We start from the raw sequence: 21,527 nt of genomic DNA, 5'->3' as shown, positions 1-21,527 counted from the left end.
GTCTCCAGCTTGTAATTTGGCATATATAACAGGACCGTGAAAAGGAACGTACCCAGCGAATTTTATTGAGATCCATGGACCTCGAAAAATCGCCGGAGTTGGCCTTTAAGTCCCTTGTGAGAAGGTTCATGCGGTGAAAAGCTGGTGCGTGGTACAATAAAGCACATGAACTGAAAAAAAGAAACACACTGCTCATTGTTCCATGCACTAGTTGTGCGGTCACTTCAACTTTGCGGCATTCATGCGACTAAAAAAAGCTTTTAAAAAGCGGCATTCACGTAACTTGGGCTAAACATACAAGAATACCCAAGCGAACTCACAGGTGAGCTGTACATTCACTTTGTGGAGTTCATGTAATTAAAAAAAAATACAGAACTCACAACCGCGTGACACTCACTTTGTCATATGAAAGCATGAAACCGAGGTGATAAAGAAGATAAGGAAGACGATCCCTTAGTGCAGCACACTTTAGGGAAAGCATCCACACGGAGGGGCCGTAGTGATGCAGAACTATCGGTAAATTGACTATCGATACCATCGATAGTTTTTTGAAACTATTCATAGTGCAAACAAGCTCTCCATAATACTCCCATCGACAAACTATCGATAGTGCAATCGATAGTACCATCGGTAATATTATTAGCCATATTACTGCCACGTATGTTTATTGCTTTGTTTTGGTGTACTCGGGTTTCACTCACAAAGACTGTTAGCAACGTTTGACGCAGACGGTGCTGCAAGGTTTGAGAAGCTTTGCAATTGTTTGAGATCATTCTGTTAAGACTACACGCCGGACGCGAATAGTCAAGTTTATTCGAGAGCTTACGTGAACACCAGCAATAATACTGCAAGGTTCAATCACTGATGTATAAAAGATGATGCGTTCCACCGACGATCAGAATACTCGACGGCCGACGACTGTTCACGCCAATATCTGTGCGCAGCGTATCGCGTGTATTATGAATTTTGATTTTATGGGCACGAGTTTGCCCAAATAAAGAGCACCGCATTTCCTGGTCTTGCTCTCAAGTAATGCAGAACGTTGAGTCAACGTTGCCTAAATGCAACTAGTGTGATACAACGTTGAACAGTGAAATGTAACATTGTAGTAACTGTTACTGGTTCTACATTGCCTTAACGTCATGTTTTTAATGTTGCAACAAAAATGACATAATTACGTTGCATGAACATTATATATAGACATCATGCCAATGTTTAAAAGTTAATGTACAGGCAACATAGAGAAAATAATCTCTGGATCACCCAATAACACACATGGGAATCTTTGCAACTTGTGTACACTCATATTTTCACGCTGTTTATCTTATACTATCGATAGTGCCATCAAAATTACTCTCAATAGCGCTTTCGATAGTATTTTTTACCATTGATAGTACGACAGTGACTCAGCTATCGATAGTATCAATAGAACCATCGATAGTTCTGCGTCACTACGGGGTCTCGATTTGCCTCTGAAAGACGAATGCTTTCTGAGGTTGACAATGGCTAGCTGCAGCATTCTTCACCGTCACAACCACGTGGCAATACTATCGACAGTGGTGTGAACAATGATGCTGTTGCTGGCCGGCCATTGCCAAAGTATTTGCCATAGCCTACTATCAGCTTCTTTTAATTCATGAGAAATTTTCGGTGAGAGAAATGAATTATTTTCAGTGAAAATGCCGGAAAATGTCTATCAATAAATTCATATTCCAAAGTAACCAGTTACACTTTACAATTCACAAACGTAGTTCTTGATATTTTTTTTATTTTGAAATCATAAAATGCAATATAAATTTGAAGCCGTGCAGTTCCATCACATGTAACGGCTTCCTTTATGCTACAGCTGAAGTTTGACTTTATGATCGTAGGTGAGCAAAGCACTCTGGTGAAGAACACGATCATGTCAACTTTCTTAGCCTTCAGCCTGCTCCTCTGGCTCCACTACGTACAACGTGTGTGGGGAACCAAGTTTATTCTTAAATGAGTTCGCGCTGTTGATTTTATACTATTGACAGTGCCATTGAATTTACTATCAATAGCGCTATCGATAGTATTTTTTACCATCGATAGTACGACAGTGACTCAGCTATCGATAGTATCGACAGTACCATCGATAGTTCTGCATCATTACGGGGTCTTGATTTGCCGCTGAAAGACGAACGCTTTCTGATGCGATGCGACAATTGGACGATTGGGCGCTCTCTGTGTAGATGCTGCTGGAGCACCGTCCCCATTGCTCATCGGCCCACAAGGCAGTTAAAGAACTTTTGTGCTTTTTAAGGACTATGGGCTTTTGTGAACATTTGTTACTATTGTACAGTGCCACCGCCACATAAGTGTCAATATGCCACAATATTCCGCAATATGCCACAATATGATCAATAAATGCCACATGAGTGGCATTTATTGATCATTTCTTTTTTTTTATTTTTTTTGCTCCCCTCTCTCTGTCTCTCCCATCTTTCCATTCCCCTTCCCTTTCCCCGTGTAGGGTAGCCAACTGGACTGCTCTCTGGTTAACATCCTTGCCTTCTCCCTTTTGCATTCCTTCCTGACCACGCAACCAGCCGCTTGGAGAGTATAAATAAGCTACGTTCGCATACCTCGGCATAATGACGTCTGAGGCAGCAAACGCCATACAAAGGCGAGTGAATGCATGACTGTGCATATGTATGATGATAATCAAAGCAAATTAAAGGCAGTAGTGAGTTAATCAGTGAAAGTTAATTTTATGATGGTGATCAAAACAGTCACTTAATTAGTGAACATTCAGCAGTGAAAATTAATATCAAAACTGACACCAGTGAAAATTAACTAGTGATAGTTAATTAGTGAACACTGGATGTCTAATATAATGTGCACAGTATAATAGCTACACCAGATGGCTCCTGTCTTCGAGTTATCTTGGGCAAATGCATAAGGTACATACTACATACTGCAATAAAATGGAATGTTGGGCTATTTGGAATATTGACATAGTTGATGCAATGCTGAAAGACATAACTCACCACGTGTAAAGCACTGATGACACGCGCACAGACCCAGAAATCGTCGATGACTTTTCTTGTCCACTGGGGCTGAAAAAGTGACCACGGCAGTAGTCCTGTTGTGATCGGGCCGAACTACAGCAGCCCTCACGACGTGACCAAGAAACTTTAGTTTGTAGCATGAATGAGCTTTCTCAGGTTTGAGTGTGAGGTCAGTCGATCTAATGGCTTCGAGAGCACTCTAAAGGCGACAAAGGTGCTCGTCAAACGTTTCCGATGAGACAATGACATCATTGAGACGGACGAGGCAACTTTTCCATTTGAGGTAAGCAAGAACGGTAGCCATCATTCATAGGAATGGGCCGGGCTGAACATATCTGCCAACAGCTGCTCTTGAGGCCACTGGAGGAAAAGTATTTTGTGCACCTCAGCCTGTCTAGAGAATAGTCGACTCGAGGCAACGGGTACACGTCTTTCTTTGTGATGCTGTTCAGCTTCCTATAATCGACACAAAACTGAAGTGTGCCATCCTTCCTTTTCACAGGAACGACTGGCAATGACCAGGGGCTGCTTAAGGGCTGCATTACGCCATCTTGAAACATTTCCTTCACCTGCATTTGCATCACGTGTCCTTTGGGTGATGAAACTGAAACATGGTAAGGCTGCCGCTGTATAGGATGCACGTTGTCGTAGGTGATGACACAGTGTTTCGTAATACAGTATAACCTCGTTACAACGGATCTGTTTACAACAGACATTCGGATATTACATACCAATTTGCGGCGTTATGCCGACCTCCGTATTAGTTCCATTGATTGAGCTTCGTTTACAACGGATTCTAGTACAACGGACATTCGGATATAATTGACTGAAATTTCAGGCCAGCAAGGTGGTCAGGACTCCTTTAGAGCGGACTTTTCTACCACGGTCATTAACTTCCGACTTCAAACATTGCTTAGAATACTTTCGGGACGGGGGCAGCGCACCGCGGATATCGACGTACCGATTTAAGAACGAAGGCCGCCGATCCCCGGTCTGTCAATGATCAGCTATGCCTAGCTGTAGCGACAAAAAAAAAAAAAAAAAAAAAAAAACCGGCGCGCAGCGTGCTTGGTGTTGCATTTGGGACGCTGACACGCGAAATTGCGAGCCGCTGCCACCGCTTCTCCGCGCGGTCGCTGCGCGGCGAGCTTGGCCGGGGGGGTCCGCTGCCGATGCGCAAAATGCCCATCCGCGGTTCTGAGGAGCCAGCGGGCAATGCCATTCGTTGCTTGAGACGAAGGACATTACGGCTTCTTCGCTTTCGCATGTCCGCTAGCGCGATGTTCTTGCCCGCAAAGTTCGGATTTGGCTCGTACATCGGCACCGTGAACGGAGTTAGGCCTAACCACGACATCTAGTAGAAAGCTTGGTTGCGATGTGCGTGGCCGCGATGCCCGATGTTTCAAAGTACGTCATGCTCGATTGCGAGTACAAGGAGTTGTCCCGCGGTGGTCTTCGTCATAAGCTTCGATGTGCTGATGAGAAGAACCTCGAACAGCGGGTCCAACGAGTCAACGCTATTAGTCGCACGTCTACGATGTTCGCGACGAGTGCGGCGCGCTATCGTAATCTGATGATTGAGCTTCCGCTTGCAGCTGCCCAACTAAAGCGTTCCATATTATCGTCGACCCGTAAACACAGAACGAGTGCGAACGCGTCACTAAGTAGCGCAATTTTCGACAGCCACGACCTCGCGACGCACAAGCAGCAGACGGCGATCCCGAAGCGAGCATTAACAAGTTTTGGCTGCTTCTGCGGTAATACCGCAGAAGCAGCCAAAACTTGTTTTTCGTACGCTTGTTACTGAATGTAGGAGCAAGCTGAAACGAAGAACTTGAACGCGGAGAAATGCTCTTTACGACGAGCCCAAAATGGTTGCGCCCAGTTGCGCCGTTGCCGAGCTATAATTTTGAAAAACGCTTTCTTTTATATTTCCGCAATTTTCGCCAAGTCGTCAGACGCAAAACAATTTTTTTATAGCACTTCTACGTAGTTTTCATTGAAGATATTTTGGAATCAGATAGAAATGGGCTACAGAAACTGAAAATGCGATTTTCCAAAAATCGCATTTTTTTGGTCCCCCGTTAAAAATGAGACCACGTTTGTGACTCGTAATTCTCTCCGGTTATAACAGACCCATTCAGTGTTTACATGAAAGTCTGTTGTAACAGTACTTGGATTTTACATACTCCCTTTACAACAGACCAAAATCCTCTTCACTATGAAGGTCTGTTGTAATGAGGTTATACTGTAGATGTTTGACATATCTTCAATGCATGTGCAAAGCAAGTGTGGAACTCCAGCAACAGGTTGCACAGCCGTTTTCATCAAGAAGCGTTGGACTGATGTCGACACCATGGAGAGGTGCATCAGCAGTGCCAATTGCCTCAGAAGCAAAACACTCGGCATCGTTGGCTATTGGGTTGGTGTAGGCAATGACAGTACCAGAAAAAACATGCCGGTGTCTGCGTGTATTTGTTGTTCCTCTTGTGGGCATCTGCTCGTGCCGGTACTTCCTTGCTCCATAATGAACCAACTCGCCTAAAAAGAAGTCTTGATGGAGCTGCTCTTTCACCCCATGAATAGGTACCAGTACCACACCTTCTTCTCTTCCAACATGTTGGGTTCAGCTTGTTGGAAAGCACACGTCATGTCATTGACATACAGTGCGATACCTTTGTTCGGAATTTGTATGCAGGACTGGAGGTCACGCTTAGCTCGCTCCCAATGATAAGGGCCAGGCATACGTCTCAAGAAGCCAGCGTTTGAAGTCTTCCCACTATGTTCAGATAGCTCTGAGGTTCTCATATCAGGCACGACTGCCATCACCAAGACTGAAATAGACGTGCCTTAGTTTGTCTGTGCCGTCCCGCTCTCGTGCACAGTAACATGCTCACAGTGAACGAGCCAACCTTCCACATACTCATATACAGCACCATGAGAGGGATTAGGCGTCTGCGGATTGAGCAGAGTCCAATGAATTGGTGTTGTGCCTTTCATACCAGTTGGGTTGGTGCCAGTTCGGATGCTGGAACCATGCTGTCTGGGACCCAGGAGCAGTCTAAACTCAGGAGCTTGCCCTTGGATTCTTTTGTTGCCACAACGCACAGGCAAGACACGAATGTCAGAGACGAATGAATGTTGCCCAACTGGCATAGGCACCTTGTCTTGTCTTTTTCAGCTTTTCTGGCCAGGCACAGTCTGCTGGCTCAAAATGCCAGGTGGCAATGTGTATCAATGTAAATGTGATTCTGTAGAGTATAAATGTAACAACAGGCTGCTAACCACATGCCTTATTACTAGGGGTGTGCGAATATTCAAACTTTCAAATATTTTTCTAATAGTGTTTGTTAGTCAATTCGATTCGCACCGAAATTTTACTATTCGAAGTATTCGAACTTCCGGAAATAAATATAACTGTTTATAATAATAGAAAATAAATATAAAAACGATAAATTGGCGCGCAGCATGCTTGGTCTTGAGTTTTGGGGCGCTGACACGTGAAACTGCTCGCCGCTTCCACCGGTGCTTCGAGCAGTCACTGCGTGATGAGCTTGCCCGGGGGGTCCACTGCCGATGCGTAAAATGCTCATCCACGGTTCTGAGGAGTTAGCGGGCGATGCAATTCATTGCTTGCAACGAAACACATTGCGGCTTCTTCGCTTTCACTTGTCTGCTAGCACAATGTTCTTGCCCGCAAAGTTCGGATTCGTCTCGTACATCGGCACCATGAGCAGAGTTAGGCCTAGCCATGACTGAGCAGTAAGCTCGGTCGCGATGTGCGTGGCCGCGGCGCCCGATGTTTCAAAGTATGTCATGCTCGATCGCGAGTACGAAAAGTCGTCTTGCGATGGTCTTCGTCACGAGGTGCGAAATACAGATAAGCAGAACAGTCGGTACGAGACGCACGTCTTCGATGTTCGCGACGAGCACGGCGCACTATCGTAATCTGATGCTTAAAGGGACACTAAAGAGCAACACGAAGTTGATACGGGACGAAAGATGGGCATTCGAGAATGCGTGTAGGTTTTTGTTCGGTGCAAAAAGATGACTTATTAGTGGAGAAATTCGTAATCAAAGACCAAATATCTCTTCCTCAATTTCACTCGCCTGAAATTTGGCGCTGGAGCTGTGTCGTCACTGTCCGCATTGCTCTCAGCGAATCAGAGGGCACCATGAAACGTCACCGCATGCGTAGGCGGCCGCTTCCGCTGCTTCATAACCGCTTCCGTGTTTTCCGTTTTCCGAACAAGAACGGAAAGTGGCGCGCCTACTCGGTATACGTTTAGGGTAGCAATCATAACTAGGATTCTACACTTACCGAGACGCTGGTTTGCTCCTGCGAGGGCACCTGTGGCGGGAATGAAGGAGCCAATAGGGACGGCACAGCTGATCGCGTGAGGAGTCCCTTTTGGGGCACGCCGAGAGCCTTCCCGAGCACAGGATTGTAAACATAATCTGATGGCGAGAAGTGCAGTGAACACACCACCGGTTTCTTTAGCTCCTTCTGTCGTCGAATCATGGGCACAGCGTTGAGCCATCGCGAACGACGGGGCTCATCGCGTGGCACCGCATGGAAAGACACAGACGGGTCGACACTGCCGCTGCCCTTGATCAGACGCCGTGGACCGTTAATACAGCCCTCAACACTACACACATTACGCATTTTGCGGTTTGCTGCAAGTTCTCCGGTCTCAGAGCCTGTAAGGTGTGGTGTCCGGCGGGTATCGTAGCAGGTAGCTGGCTCGCGCCGTCGTCCACAACGGTTGTGCTCAAGTCGATATCTCCAGAGAGAATAACACGTATCCGATGGGAAGCACGGACGGGGTGCCCAATTGGTTCCACAAATGCACCGCACAATGACGACGTACAAGTCCCACACCTTGACGAATTGATTCCGAGGACACCCGGCGACATGGTACGCGTCGAGTCCGGAGGGTCGTTCACTTCGGAGATCTTCCATGACGGCCACTGTCTCGAGCATCTGAAAACGCTTGTTTTGTTCGTGTGGAGACAGGTCCTGGCGCGGTGAGAACCTTTCCAGTGGCTCTGTCTCACGTTCACGACGCCGCGCAGAAGGGGTGTCCGCGACTGCCCCGTCAGGCTTCCGCGAAACGCCACGACGACAGGCCGCACTCGACAGGTGTACCAAGCACATTCCGGGTAAATTCCGGGGTCGATGCCTCCGTCCAGTGCGGTGGGAAAGGTTTCCGGCCGACAGGTCAGCGCTCACCGGCGTCTGTTATTTCGGGATTTTAAACGAAACCAATGCGGGAGAGTAGCTGGAGCGCGAGGCACGCACGCTCACGCGCGGAGCAAAACCGAAACCATTACGGCCATACGCAGCGCGGCAGCGCCATGCGTTTTTTTTCTTCTTTCTTTATTTTGTTTTGTGTTAAATTTGTACTTCCTTGAGTGGCACGGCTTAAATAGGGGCGAAGTACTGTTTACGGACGTTTAAGAGAAATTTCATCGGGCGTTTCTATTAGCAGCATTAAATCACTGTCGACCAATCGCAGCCCGTCTGCATTCGCGGGTTTCTACGTCACGAGCGCCTAGTGCGGGAAAGCCGCAGGGGCGTCAGCACCCGTCCTTCAGTTTTTCGCTATTTTCTCGCTTACGAAAGCTCTGCTCGCCGTAACAATGGTACCGTTGTAATCATAATAAGATAATCTACCATCGAAGCTCAACTTCCGGTTTCTCTTTAGTGTCCCTTTAACCTTCCGCTTGCAGCTGCCAAACTGAAGCGTAATTATATTCTAAACGATCGTTAAACTGTGAACACAGAATTAGTGCGAACATGTTACTAAGTAGCGCGCTTTTAGAGAGCCGTGACCTCGCAACATGCAAGCAGCAGGCGGCGCTCTCCCGGAGCGAGGATCGGACCAATGGCGATGCGTGCTGGAGGAACAGGGCGGACGCAGACAATCAAAGGCCTCGGAACGAACTTCAAACATTTGCTTTTTGTATGCTTTTTTTCTGAATGGAGGACAAGCTGAAGCGGAAAATTTGAAGACTGAGAAATGCTCTTTCCGACGAGCCCAAGATGGCAGCGACCGGTTGAGCCACTGCGGAGCTACAATTTTTATATGCGAAGCATCTTATGGCGGAGTTCAAACCGGTGGTGGTGGTGGTGGTGGTGTGCGGCGTGACCCTCACTGTGCATGCGCGAACCCTCTCCACACACCTCCTATCCAATTCCCCTCTCCACTCCCTCTCTCCCATCTCCCCTCCTCCTCTCCACTTCCCCTTTCCCGCTTCCCCTCTGAAACGCGGGCTCGACATGCCGAAACGCTGCTTCGCATCGCGTCATGGTTCCCTTAGCGGGAAATGGTGTGATTTTTTTTAAACGCACCTTTTTTTCGTGATTTCTGCAATAATTTTCGCCACCTCGACAAGCAGAATAAATTTTTGCCGCACTTGCACTTAGTTTTCAGTGATGATATATTGGAATCTAAAAAAGGGCTACAGAAACTGAAAATGCGATTTTTGAAAGCAGATTTTTTTGTTAGCCGCATCCCCCCTTAGGAATAAATCTGTTCTTTGACCATGTTTGTGACTTGTAATTGTTCCTGTCTCGTAAGAACATACTTAGGGATTCTCTGCAACTTTTTTCTGTAATTTCGCTTCGAAGTATTAAAAAAATATTTGAGAAATAGTCGAAATTATTCGATTCGCACTGAATCTTTATTATTCGAATTTGCTTCACACCCAAAATTTTGCTATTCGCACAGCTCTACTTATTACACCTGAGTGAAAAAGACAGCAGAGCACTTAAGCTTACCAGAAGTGGCATAAATAGTAAACTTAGGCGCCAAAAACACGACCATGCAAGAACATATAGAGAGGATGCGCATGATTGTGTTTTGGCGCCTAAGTTTACAATATTTATACTAAAAATTCACCAAATAGCCCAACAGCAAGCATCACCAAAGTGATTTACCAAACAAAGATGCTTCCTTTTAATACTTTCTGTGACATCTGACATCTGATCACACTGAATAAGAATCACTGAAGTCGCGGTTTGGTATTAAGTCGACAATTTGCGGTGGCTGAATTTGCAAACAGGGTAACCACATCACCACCAAAAACGAGGGTGTGTATGGCATGTGCAGCCCTCGAATGGTGGCGCATGATTGCCACACTTTTGAGATTCCACATGCTCCCAAAAAATGAAAAAAGGTGCCACACATTGTGTGGAATTTCGATTCCCATTTGACAGAGTTTCTGCGGTCTCACTGAGAAATCTGCAGAATCGAGGATGCCTGAAGGTTAGTCAGCAATTTTACATGACATTTTCACACAGTGCTTTATTTTGTAAAGTTTTTCTTCTGTGTTCATTTCCTTAGAAATGTGAATCCTTGTACGCTAACCTTCCGACAATAAGAAATTTAAACAGATGCAAACACCCCAGCCACATTTCTTCGTTCTTGGATATGCATGGCAACTTGCTAGACATGTTTTGCACATGTGCAGCCTTCGAAAAAGGCTGCTTTGGTTAAAATGCAGTGCCGGTTATGATGCAGATATCCGTGACTCTGGCGACTGACATTATAAACGATCCACAGTGCACATTGTGTTCTAAAAGAGCCATGTACTGAATGTACCAAGATTCATAATTGTTCATTGATCCACAGCAGCCACAAAAGTATATACCTTCAGATCTGAGACATCACACTGACACAATGCATTACAGAAAAATACAGAGCTACAAAAGAGCTTCTTTTACCATGTGTACCAACTTGTGCTTAAGTTGAACCAACAAACCAAACAGCCACAATTCAGAAACAGAGTCTTCATCTACATTTCCTGTTCCAATAACAAACACCACCACAGAATTAAAAAGACTGGAGTTCAGCTAAAATAAGAAAAGCAAAAATGGTAACAAACTTCTCAGACCAAAGTGACTGTTTTCCTTCCAATTCACTGCGGTAAAACCTCATTAAGCCGGCCCCCATTAATTCGGAATTTCGGTTAATTTGGACGTGCCATCTGGTCCTGTCAAAAATATAGACAAGCCTACAGGACGAAACTCTCATTAACTGAGATGTATTTGCTCGTCTTCGGTTCATTTGGACAGTTCGCAGAGCTCACAGCCAGCGACAGCGCCTTCGAGTGTGCGCTGATCTCAAAAGCCATGATTGCATGGGCTTAAAGCACCGAAAGGCCAGAAACACGTGTGAAGGCATCGAACTATGATTAATATGGTTATATTTGGCCGCAACACGGTTGATTAAAACGATCCCCGAGTGTGCTGAGTGCAAGGTGCCACAAATGTGGAAGCGAAAGTGGGAAAATGGCAACCGAAATGAAGGCCGAAATGAGGCAATGCTGTCCTCATCGTCATCAGTGCGAACTGTGTGGTAACGTGCCTACCGTATTTACTCGATTCTACCGCGCCCTCGATTGTAACGCGCACCCGTTTTCCACGACCAAAAAAAAAAAAAAGTAATACATCGATTGTAACGCGCACCCATTTTTCGTGAGAGAAAAGAACAAAAAAAGTCCGTAGGAGTCACACTTCGCACATTCAGAAGAACAAGTGTTTGGGTTTTAAAGAACTGAAGTTTCAGAAAAGTAAAACACAGTCAAAAAGCGGGCCTTGCCGCTAAACTGTCACCACTACGGCAGCGATACGAGTCGCGTAATGGATCAGTCCTCGTCGCTGTCCGACAACACCTTGTCGCTGTCAACACTCTTCGATTTCGGGAAACCGGCCCTGCTTTGGTCCACTGAGACCTTTTCGTGAAGCTTTGCTGTAAAAAAATCTTCTGCTTCCGTTTGCGCCAGTCTCGCACGCACGTTTCGGGAACTCCGAACGACCGCGATGCGGCCCAATTTCCGTCCGTCTCTCTGCACATGTAATAACTATTCTTTTAAATGCGGCATCGTGGTACACTCGTCGAGTATTTGGAGTCGGCACTTCCATGCCGTCGATGCGAACGCAGAACGGGATGACAATTTCCTCGGCACACGTACGAGCTGAAAAAATGGCAGAAATGGCCAAGGCGCGTAGGAGGCGGCCATTTTGAAATGTCGATGGCAATACGATAACCGAGTTTCTTTTTTTTTCGGTACTCGATTCTAACGCGCATGCGATTTTTGGACTCGTTTTTCCGGAAAAAAGGTGCGCGTTAGATTCGAGTAAATACGGTATTTGCATTTATCACTGCGTGTGACGCCGTGTTGGTTGCGCACCTTCAGAAAAATGTGGTCACCTTCCCCTATCATGCTGGCAATCAAGGCTTCAGTGGCTGCGGTAGACTAGTTTTATTTTCACTCGACATACGTGAACTGTGCGGGCGCTATTAAAAAAATCCGACGACGGTGGTTGCAAAAGGCGGTGCTTTTATTTTCGCCGCATGCCATCAGAACTGTGTTGTTGCATCCATGATGTGCATCAGCGAGATAGCTTTGTTCCACAGCAGCTGCTGGAAAGAGCAATTTACTCTTGATTCAGCACGTGCACACTACATGCACCTTCAGAACTGCATGACACTCTGATCCCGGTGCTCAGTAGTTTCGTTTCCACTCCGAGTCTGAATAAAGAGTTGGCGACTGTATTTTCCCCACACAAAACCGCTGAGCCAAACAGCTAAAGCGCACTTGATGCGGACACGGTAGTGATGCAGAACTATCGCTAAATTGACTATCGATAGCATCGATAGTTTTCATGAAACTATCGATAGTGTAAAGAAACTATCGATAGTACTACTATCGACAAACTATCGATAGTGTAATCGGTAGTACCATCGTTAATATTACTAGCGATATTACTGCCACGCGTGTTTATTGCTTTGTTTTCATGTATTCGGGTTTCACCCACAAAGGCTCTTAGCACCGTTTAACCACGCCGTAATGTTTGAGAAGCTTCACGATTGTTTGATATTATTCTGTTAAGATTACGCGCCGGACGCGAATAGTCAAGTTTATTCGAGAGCTTACGCGAGCACCAGCGATAACGCTGGAAGGTTCAATGACTGATGTGTAAAAGACGACGCGTTCAACCGATGATCAGGTTACTCAACGGCCGACAACTGTTCTCGCCGCTATCAGTGCGCAGCGTGTATCGCTTGTATTTTGAGTTTTGATTTTCTGGGCACAAGTTCGGCCAAATAAAGAGCTCCGCATTTCCCAGTCTTGCTGTAGCATTCTTCACCGTCACAACCACGTGAAAATACTATCGATAGTGGTGGGAATAATGACGCTGTTGCTAGCCGGCCACATTGCCAAAATATTTGCAATAGCCTACTACAGTGAAACCCCGCTGTTACGTTCCTCACTGCTGCGTTTTCCCGGCTGTTACGTCGTTTTCCGCCGGTCCCGGCATAGCTCCCATAGGATACAATGTATTGGGAACCCCGCTGTTACGTCGTAACTACCGGACCGTTCCCGTATGATACGTTGCGAAGTGCGCTCGGAGCCGACCGAGTGACTACCAAAGAGAGCGGCCATGGTGCATTTTCACGCAGCTTGGCCTCGTTTGACCGTAATATTAGCCGCATGAGAGGCGCAAGCAACAGACTCTTTCAATTGATGCAAACAAAAGCATGGCCTTCGAGATTCAAATTGGAAAGATGGCGTCTATGACGTAACTACTCGCGAAAGCAAGGCCTTCGCGATTGGCATTTACTATTGACAAAAGCATAGCCTCTGAGATTTGCATTGCAAACATGGCGTGTATGACATAACTGCTTGCGAAAGCAAGGCCTTCGAGATTGGCATTCACTTCTGCCATCGCGATGGCGTAGACTCATCATCATCGTTATTTGTCGGAGAACGGGAGGAGTTCGAGCTGGTTGGAGCTCGCATGGTCGTGCGTGCGGTTCGCGGTCGGACTCGCCGCGCCGGTCGTGATTGCGTGTGCTTAGTTCTTTCGTGCCTACAGCTGTTGGTGTTAAAAAAATCACATACGTTGATTACGTTTCTGTGGATGAGGCTGTCCCAAGCTCCGCGTTTCTATCCATCGACTAGATCGCCGCTGCGCGCGCCAATTTTCGTGCTGCTCGTAAGAATTGAAATAAAATTCTGTACCACTAAATATTTTGCCGTTTTTCCTGTTTTTCGGCTCTTACGTTTCCCGTCTCTTACGTTTATTTCCTACGGTCCCTTCAAAAACGTATCAGCGGGGTTCTACTGTATCAGCTTCGCTTAACTTATGAGCAACTTTTGGCGGAAGAAGTAAGTTATTTCCGCAGTGAAAATGGCGGAATATGTTCATCAATAAATACACATCCAAAAACAACCAGTTACACCTTACAATTAACACACTCAATTCTTGATATATTTTTTAAAATTTTCAAATCATGAAATGCAATATAAATTTGAAGCCACGCATTTTCAACCCCTTGTAACGCCTTCCTTTCCGCTAGAGCTGAACAGTTTGACTCTATGATCATGTGTTAGCAAAGCACTCTGGTGAAGAACACAAGCATGTAAACTTTCTTGCCCTTCAGCTTGCTCCTCCGGCTGCATCATGTACCACGCGCGCGGGGAACCAAGTTTATTCTGCAATGAGTTCGTGCTGTTGATTTTATACTATCGATAGTACCATCGAATTTTTTACTATCGATAGGCTATCGATAGTATCTTTTACCATCGATAGTTCGATAGTGACTCAGCTATCGATAGTATCGATAGTACCATCGATAGTTCTGCATCACTAGGACACGGGTGCCTGTCTGGAGCGAAGCGCGGGCGCAGCAAGCGGCCAGAGCAATGGCTTCTTTGTCACCTAGGCAACCGCTCACCCTTCTCACACCACGTGCCCACATCACGCTGCCCCCCACCCTTTTCCTGTGTTTTTTATCCCCCCGCTTGCCATTAGGTTGCTCCGTGTTTCCTCCTCCTTCGTAACATTGTGATTGCTCTCTCCCCAGCAGGCACACCTCCGCTTAGAAGCGCGCTCGCTCCCTCGCTTCTCCGAGAATTTTCCGGCAGCCGCATTATAACCGGTCTTTCATTTCGGCGTACTGCACAATAAGCTGCATGCATATACATGGATTCCTATGGGAGGGTAAACGGGAGTAAGAAAAAACCACATTACAGCCGGTCCTGCATTGTAGACGGACACGTTATAAATGGTCTGAGCTGTAAAGTGTGTTTCAGATGCGGTCCACACGCTGGGCACAAGACTTGCCGACTACATATTGCAATTAACGAACAATCTGTTGCCAGCCATGTTGGCGGCGAAAAAATAATTGTAATATGCATGTGGTGGTGTTGGCGGAGGAAGTACGTGACAAGAGAGGAGTGCATAGAACATTTCGTATGAATTAAAGGGGCCCTGCAACCCTTTTTGAGCATGGTCAGAAAATGCTGCCAATTTGTAGTCCAGGCTCCCGTGAGCATGTGAGCCAAACATTAAAGCTTGTGGGGATTGAGGCTTGCCCGTTGCCATTGCGCGGGTTTTTTGCCTATATCTGCCATCCTCGCATCCCATCATATGACGCTCCCTTTCTCCACCGTCTTACGGCGCTGGGCGAGCGGGCGAGTGACGTTAACCTCCCTCTCCCGGCGTCGGACCTCGACGGTGGCGCTGCGCTCTAGTCTTGTGTTTCGCAAGACGTTTCGCGCGGCAGGGTGGCTGAGACTCTCTCTGGACCTCGTAGGGAGAGCACGTCTGTTTTGGGCTCGGTTGGACGGAGCTCGCTAACGGTGCCTTGCGCCAGCGGTGAGCGCTTACCTTACGTTGTCCTTTTTCCGAACGCTAGGCTGAAGAGCGGTGCGGTGCATTCGCGCGTGGTCATACTACGCCGAAACTGTACCTATCGAAGCCAACGCTAGCGGAGTTTGCCCTTGCTCGAGCGATCGGGCCCTGTGGTCGCAGATCGTAAGAGTACGCAGCATAGTCGCGATGGACCGTTTCCTTCAGCGGCATGTCGCCGTCAGCCCTTTGACCGCAGAGACGTGCTAGCGGCACCCTTTGTGTTGTATTTTCGCCCGTGGCGTGCAGGGTGTCTACCGAGTTGACATTTCTAAATTCCCTGAGTTTTCCAGGTTTTCCCTGAGTGTTTTTGCTAAAATTCCCTGAGTGAAACAGAACTTTGTTCTATGTCAAGATGGGTAGAGACCATATCGCTCGGTGACGTCACTCTCTAATGCGCATGTTAGAAAATGAAAACAACTTAATCCCATTTGAATAGTACATAGAACAGATAAACCTCAATATAGCGAAGTTGGTAAAAACGGCAACTCACTTCGTTATACTATCGAAACTTCGTTAAACTGAAATTCGACCTTTCATGCAAGGCATAGTTACTGAAGGATTAATTTTAAACTGAAAATGCCACAAGAATGCTAGACTAATATGGCAACACGAAAAAAAACTTTTTTTTTAAATTTTTTGTGTGAAAAAAAAAGTCACAGTTTCGCCGCAAGGGCGAAGCAATGAATGCGATAGCAAGAAACTAATGCTATACGAAGTGAGGCTCGCCAATGGATACTCTCAGTTTGAACAGCGCTCCTGTTGCAAAGGCGGCCGAAGCAGCGACGGAAACTAGCGTGCTTCAAGTGTCGAGCTGTGACACTTGATAGTTCGCGCTCATCTTCTGTTTGTTCGTTTAGCGGCGTCCCTTGAGCTCGAGTGACTTTCGTACGCTCCGTAACATGAGCGCGGACATCATGGTGAAAGCTCGAAACATCCCTCTTCCCCTACCACGAGAAAACCGCGCGAGCAGACAGCGGAACGGCAAGGTTCTCCCTGCGCAAATAGAAGAAGAAGCAAGCGAGTTCGCCGACGACTTTTAAATGCGCCCGTCGCGCTCCTTGCGCCATCTCGCCGGTAATGAAGAAACGCTTATAAGCGCCGGCCGTCTCTGAGCCCGTCCAGCGGTAAAGGGTGTGTATATAACGGTCGCCGTAAGCTACGTGGAGGATCTGCGTTTCGTGGCGTAGTAGTTAGCGCCACTCGCTGCGGAGCAAGAGGTCCCTGGTTCGATTCCGCGCTTCGGAAGCATTTTTCTGAATTATTTTTCTTTGGGGCTTTTATATATATATATATACATACTTATACATATAGGGTGCATGACGGCGACAGCAAAATCCAGCCGAGACTGTCCATATAATTGCTATCGCAATAAAAATCAATTTTGTTGAGCCTGAGATGCAGCAATCACAGTTAGATGCCTTGCCAGATTGTCACATGTAAAGACGAAACAAATGCGGGTTTAATGCACTGTGGAATTGCGCTTGTTCTGCTGCTGCGGGTTGTTGTCAAATCCTCGCGCGTTGCCCACAGCAGTGCAATGCCTCATGTTGCCCAACCGAACCATTTGCTCTCCACAAACGCACAACATTGAAAACCATACCACATTAGAAAAAAAGAGTCACAGCTTCACCGCGAGAGCAAAATAGTAAATCCGTTAGCAACAAATGAATTTTATATGAATATAGGCTAGCAGCTTGCTCCTTCAGGAAACGCAGCTGCTGCACTAACACAAGTGCCCTATCTATGGCTCAGGGGCGGATTCAGGTACATATTGGGGGGGGGGGGGGGGGAGTTACAAAGGCTGAAGCCAACGCTCAGCAGAGCATTTTGGTGGGTCACGCATATTTACAACAGCCCAGAGGGGATTATGGCGGTGCCTAAGAAGCCTTCGTTGGAAATGTGCATAGGGAAGCAGGAAAGGGTAGAGCAATGAGAGGCAGAGAGCAGGGACAAGATTCTATTTACTCCTTTTGGACAGTGGCAGGCAAAGCAACCTGACAAAGGGGGCAAACTCGACAAGCAGCCTGACAAAGGAGGTGGACGACAGGCACTGAAGGGAGGGGGCGGGGGCTGGCTTAGGGGGGGGGGGGGGCGATCGCCGCTACCGCCCCCCCCCCCGGGATCTGCCACTGCTATGGCGTCAACGGAAGTTTTGCAATTAGAGCACACCTACAAAGTTATGAGCCGTCTGCTGGTCCCCACTAAAGATACCGCGGCGCACGCGACCACACCCGCTGGTACAAAGTACGCACTTCCTGACGGACTCACGCAGCCTCCCCCCCCACCTTCCCAACGCGCCGGCTCCTATCTCCATGTGCCCATCGCGCGAATGAGACGGTCGGCTCGTTTCATCTCTGCTTAAGCCTCGTTCGTCGGCAGCGCTCGCGCACTTTCACTCGCGCATGGAGCATACGACGCGCGGGGTGATGTAATCGCGATTTGGACTTGATAAGGAAGATCATGGCGAAGGCAAAAAATTCGCGTTGGAGTGTCTATATAATTGCTATCGCAAAAAAAAGCAATATAGTTGCGGGCTAAGATCACATGAGAGCACGGCAACAGCCTGAATTACGGCACATCCGATTATGGTGGAAACGTTACTGTTTTCCGACATCGCGCGCCGAATCGAGCATGTGGGAACCGTGCCGGTGTCGCGAATTTCGGTCGCTGCTATGCCATGGCTATGAAAAGTTTTGTAATTCGGCTTTTTAGCAAACATCCACGAAATTTCAGTCGACCGCCTAAAACTTGTTTGAGCAGTGCCCTCATCCGGGGAAAAAAAGAAAGAAAAAAGCTTTCACTTGCTGTGAATGCGCCCGTTAGTTACGCTAGCTCTCGCCTGGAAACTTATTATATTCTTCACGGAGTCCTAAATAGCATCTTTGAAGCTCGGGATCAGAGCGAGTGGCTGTCCGATAACAGCCAACAAGCGTCTTTTTTCTCGCCGATCGGGGTGGCTTGCCAGATACGAGCCTTGTCGAAGACATCCGCTTCCTGCACGATTGTGATCGCTTGCAAGATAACTCAAGCTCGTTACATCTACTGCTACCGCTTCTACAACTAATCATGCTTGTTACTTGACACGCGGCGATAACAAAAACACCATATTGGGCGCTAACGCACAGCACGCGCGAGAAAGATGACAGAACTACACCGCGTACTCACAGAACATCCTGACAACATTGCGCGATACGATGTGTCGTGGTTCGCGGTTCCCGCATGCCACGCATTAGCCGGATTCTCTCCCACTTCACCGCTCCGAAGGCGATGACAGCATCGAGGTGCGCCACTTCCCCGCAGCCGCAGCGGCTGTTTGATTTGAAAAATGCGTTCACAAAATATCGAGCAAGCGCTACCCCGACTTTCCCGACTTTCGTCGCCTTTCAATAAAGTTACTGTGGATTTTCCCTGATGGGGAGCACAATTTCCCTGAGTTTTCCCTGAGAATTTCCAGACTACCCAAAATCCCTGAGAATTCCTGGTTTTCCCGGTCGGTAGACACCCTGGGCGTGGAGACGCCTGTTTTTGCTTCTCCCGCCGCCTCGCTCACTCTTCTCTCACTCGCTCACTCTTCTCTTGACAAATGATTTCGTATACCCAAAATGGCCGCATCATAAACCTAAAGTCCACGGCCGCTGGCTTACTTGAGCATAGTGAGCTACATCGTTACCGTGGCCGCCGCCAGATGTCACATGTCCCCGCAGCGCACTGAAAGTAAGTCGCGCCTTCAAAGAAAGAAAAAAGAAAAGCAAATGCTCAAGGTCATGAGGCACGTTGACGAACGGATGTAGTTCGTGCCCCCTTTTCATGCACTCACTGGCACAAAAGGACAGAGAAAGTGCTTAGGGCGAGCGACAAAGCCCTGTAACTCCACTTGTACATGACAGATTCTACAAATTTTTACGGCATACGATTCGTGATGTAATAAACTCCCTTAATAAAGTCATCAATGGTTACTGGGTTACATGGGGGTCTTGCGCCTGTGTTTGCACTGCAGTGGAAGTCGCTGGATGACGAGAACTGTGGCTTTTACACTGCTCTTATGCAAAATGAGCACGGAATTTGCGTGTTCATGCAGAAAATAAGAATGTTTTGATATAATGGACATTTATTGTTTTCCCTGATGCTTTCGGTAAATCGACACTCGGTTAAATCGTGCATTTTTTATGGTTTAGTGAAATCCGAATTAATGAGGCTTTACTGTGGTTGCCACAATTTTCCTGGTCTGAAGGTTGCTAGTTCACCATGGCCTTTGTTTCAAGCTTCTCATTCAAACAGAATCTGCGGGGCTGTAGCTACTTACGCTCTTTCTGCAACCTGCGGAGTGCGTTCTTCCGTTCATTCGCATCCAGATACCACACCGTGATGGCAAACCTGCACATAAGAAATATCCGAAGCTCATGCCTCCAGTCTCACCCACCAAAAAGTGTAAGTAAGCATTGTCCAGCATGCTGTAACTATACTCGCGACCAACTCTCTGCAGCAATGAGAGACGCAAGCGCACAGTGTTTGCCGCAGCAATGGGCAGACTTATGTCGAATTCCAGCAGTGGATTCGGAGCAATGGACTGACTCTGCGTGCAAGCACTCGTCTATGGCATCAAACAATGCTTCCTAATCCGCGAATGGAACACAACCGCCACTGCTGGAGCAGGGACGCGAGGGAAGTTCCAACTTCCAGATGGAGGCTCAACGTTCTGTTGAATGTTTGGTCATGAAGCTGCAGTGACAATGGCAACTATAGCTACACGCTTGCTCATTCAAGTGGTTGCACGTTAACGTCAATTTGGCCACTTTTGTGGCTTTGTAACTCCAAACTCGCAAAAATAATGCAACATGTTTTTACAGGTTAAGTTAGAAAAAATGTTTGGCCTTGACTCTCGGGAGAGAAAAGCGGAGGTGGCCTTTCTTTTAAATTGATTATCAGAACATTGCATTTTTAGAGGCACGCCCTTATTTAGGCATAGTATTTGGTTTGCATTTGACATCAATGTTGACAATTACATTTGGCACAATTTCTAACCTAATGTGCGGAAACGCTCTGGGAAATTTCGCAAATTCTAATATTATAAATGCGGCACAAAAAAACAACTGAAGTTAGAGAATTATTGAAGAATGTGCATATTTGTGATTATTTTTCTCAAAATAAGGGCCCCAAAACTGCAAGATAACAACATTCTGTAAACGCACGCTATTCCTAGTATGTTAAGAAAAATTCTGAGGCCCACAGCTACAATAGTTTCTTTGTAGGATCCCGTCAAAATTCAATTTTTGCACAATTCGGAAAAAAACGCGGTTCTAGCTCAGTGGAGATTCTGAATTTCTTAGACGAAGACAAAATTTTTTTTCACGGAACTAAGATTGGTGTTGTGGTCCTGTGGACTTGGACATCAAAATATTTTTTTTTTTCAGTGAAATTAAAGGGGGTGGGCGGACATGCACCGACATTCTTATCTGAACACACCCCGCAGGTCTTTTCCATTAAGCAGTGTTAGGGAATAAACCAGCCTGGAGCGCTAAATACACAATAGAAAAACAGTTGCTCTCAGGCAAATATGTACGAGGCAGTATAGCATGAACCCCCGGCAGCTCGACACATTCATGTTATGTCATGCTCACTGTTGCAGTACGCTTCGTCGTTTTCGTAGGATTTTCAAAAAGCAATGAATTTTATATTTGTTTCGGGATGAATCGCACCTGCCATATGCCTGCAAGCTGGCTAAGAGTACAACAAGGCACAAGCTTTCTTTTCAGGCCATTTGTTTCGTTTGTGAAACGACCAAACAT

General features: G+C 46.8%; 1 protein-coding gene across 2 annotated transcripts in view; it reads right to left on the bottom strand.

Annotated features, from left to right (window-relative positions):
- The window catches only part of LOC119374103 (egl nine homolog 1), a 73,435-nt gene that overhangs the window by 21,511 nt on the left and 30,397 nt on the right, over nt 1–21,527 (bottom strand). For both annotated transcript variants that reach the window (XM_037644169.2, XM_037644168.2), the window contains exon 7: nt 20,045–20,115. In XM_037644169.2, the coding sequence (XP_037500097.1) occupies nt 20,045–20,115 (71 nt within the window). The remainder of the gene's footprint in view (nt 1–20,044; nt 20,116–21,527) is intronic.

The sequence above is a fragment of the Rhipicephalus sanguineus genome, chromosome 11, assembly GCF_013339695.2.
Source record: "Rhipicephalus sanguineus isolate Rsan-2018 chromosome 11, BIME_Rsan_1.4, whole genome shotgun sequence".
NCBI lineage: Eukaryota > Metazoa > Arthropoda > Arachnida > Ixodida > Ixodidae > Rhipicephalus > Rhipicephalus sanguineus.
The sequence above is the reverse complement of the archived record's forward strand: the minus strand, read 5'-3'. Positions and strand labels throughout refer to the sequence as shown.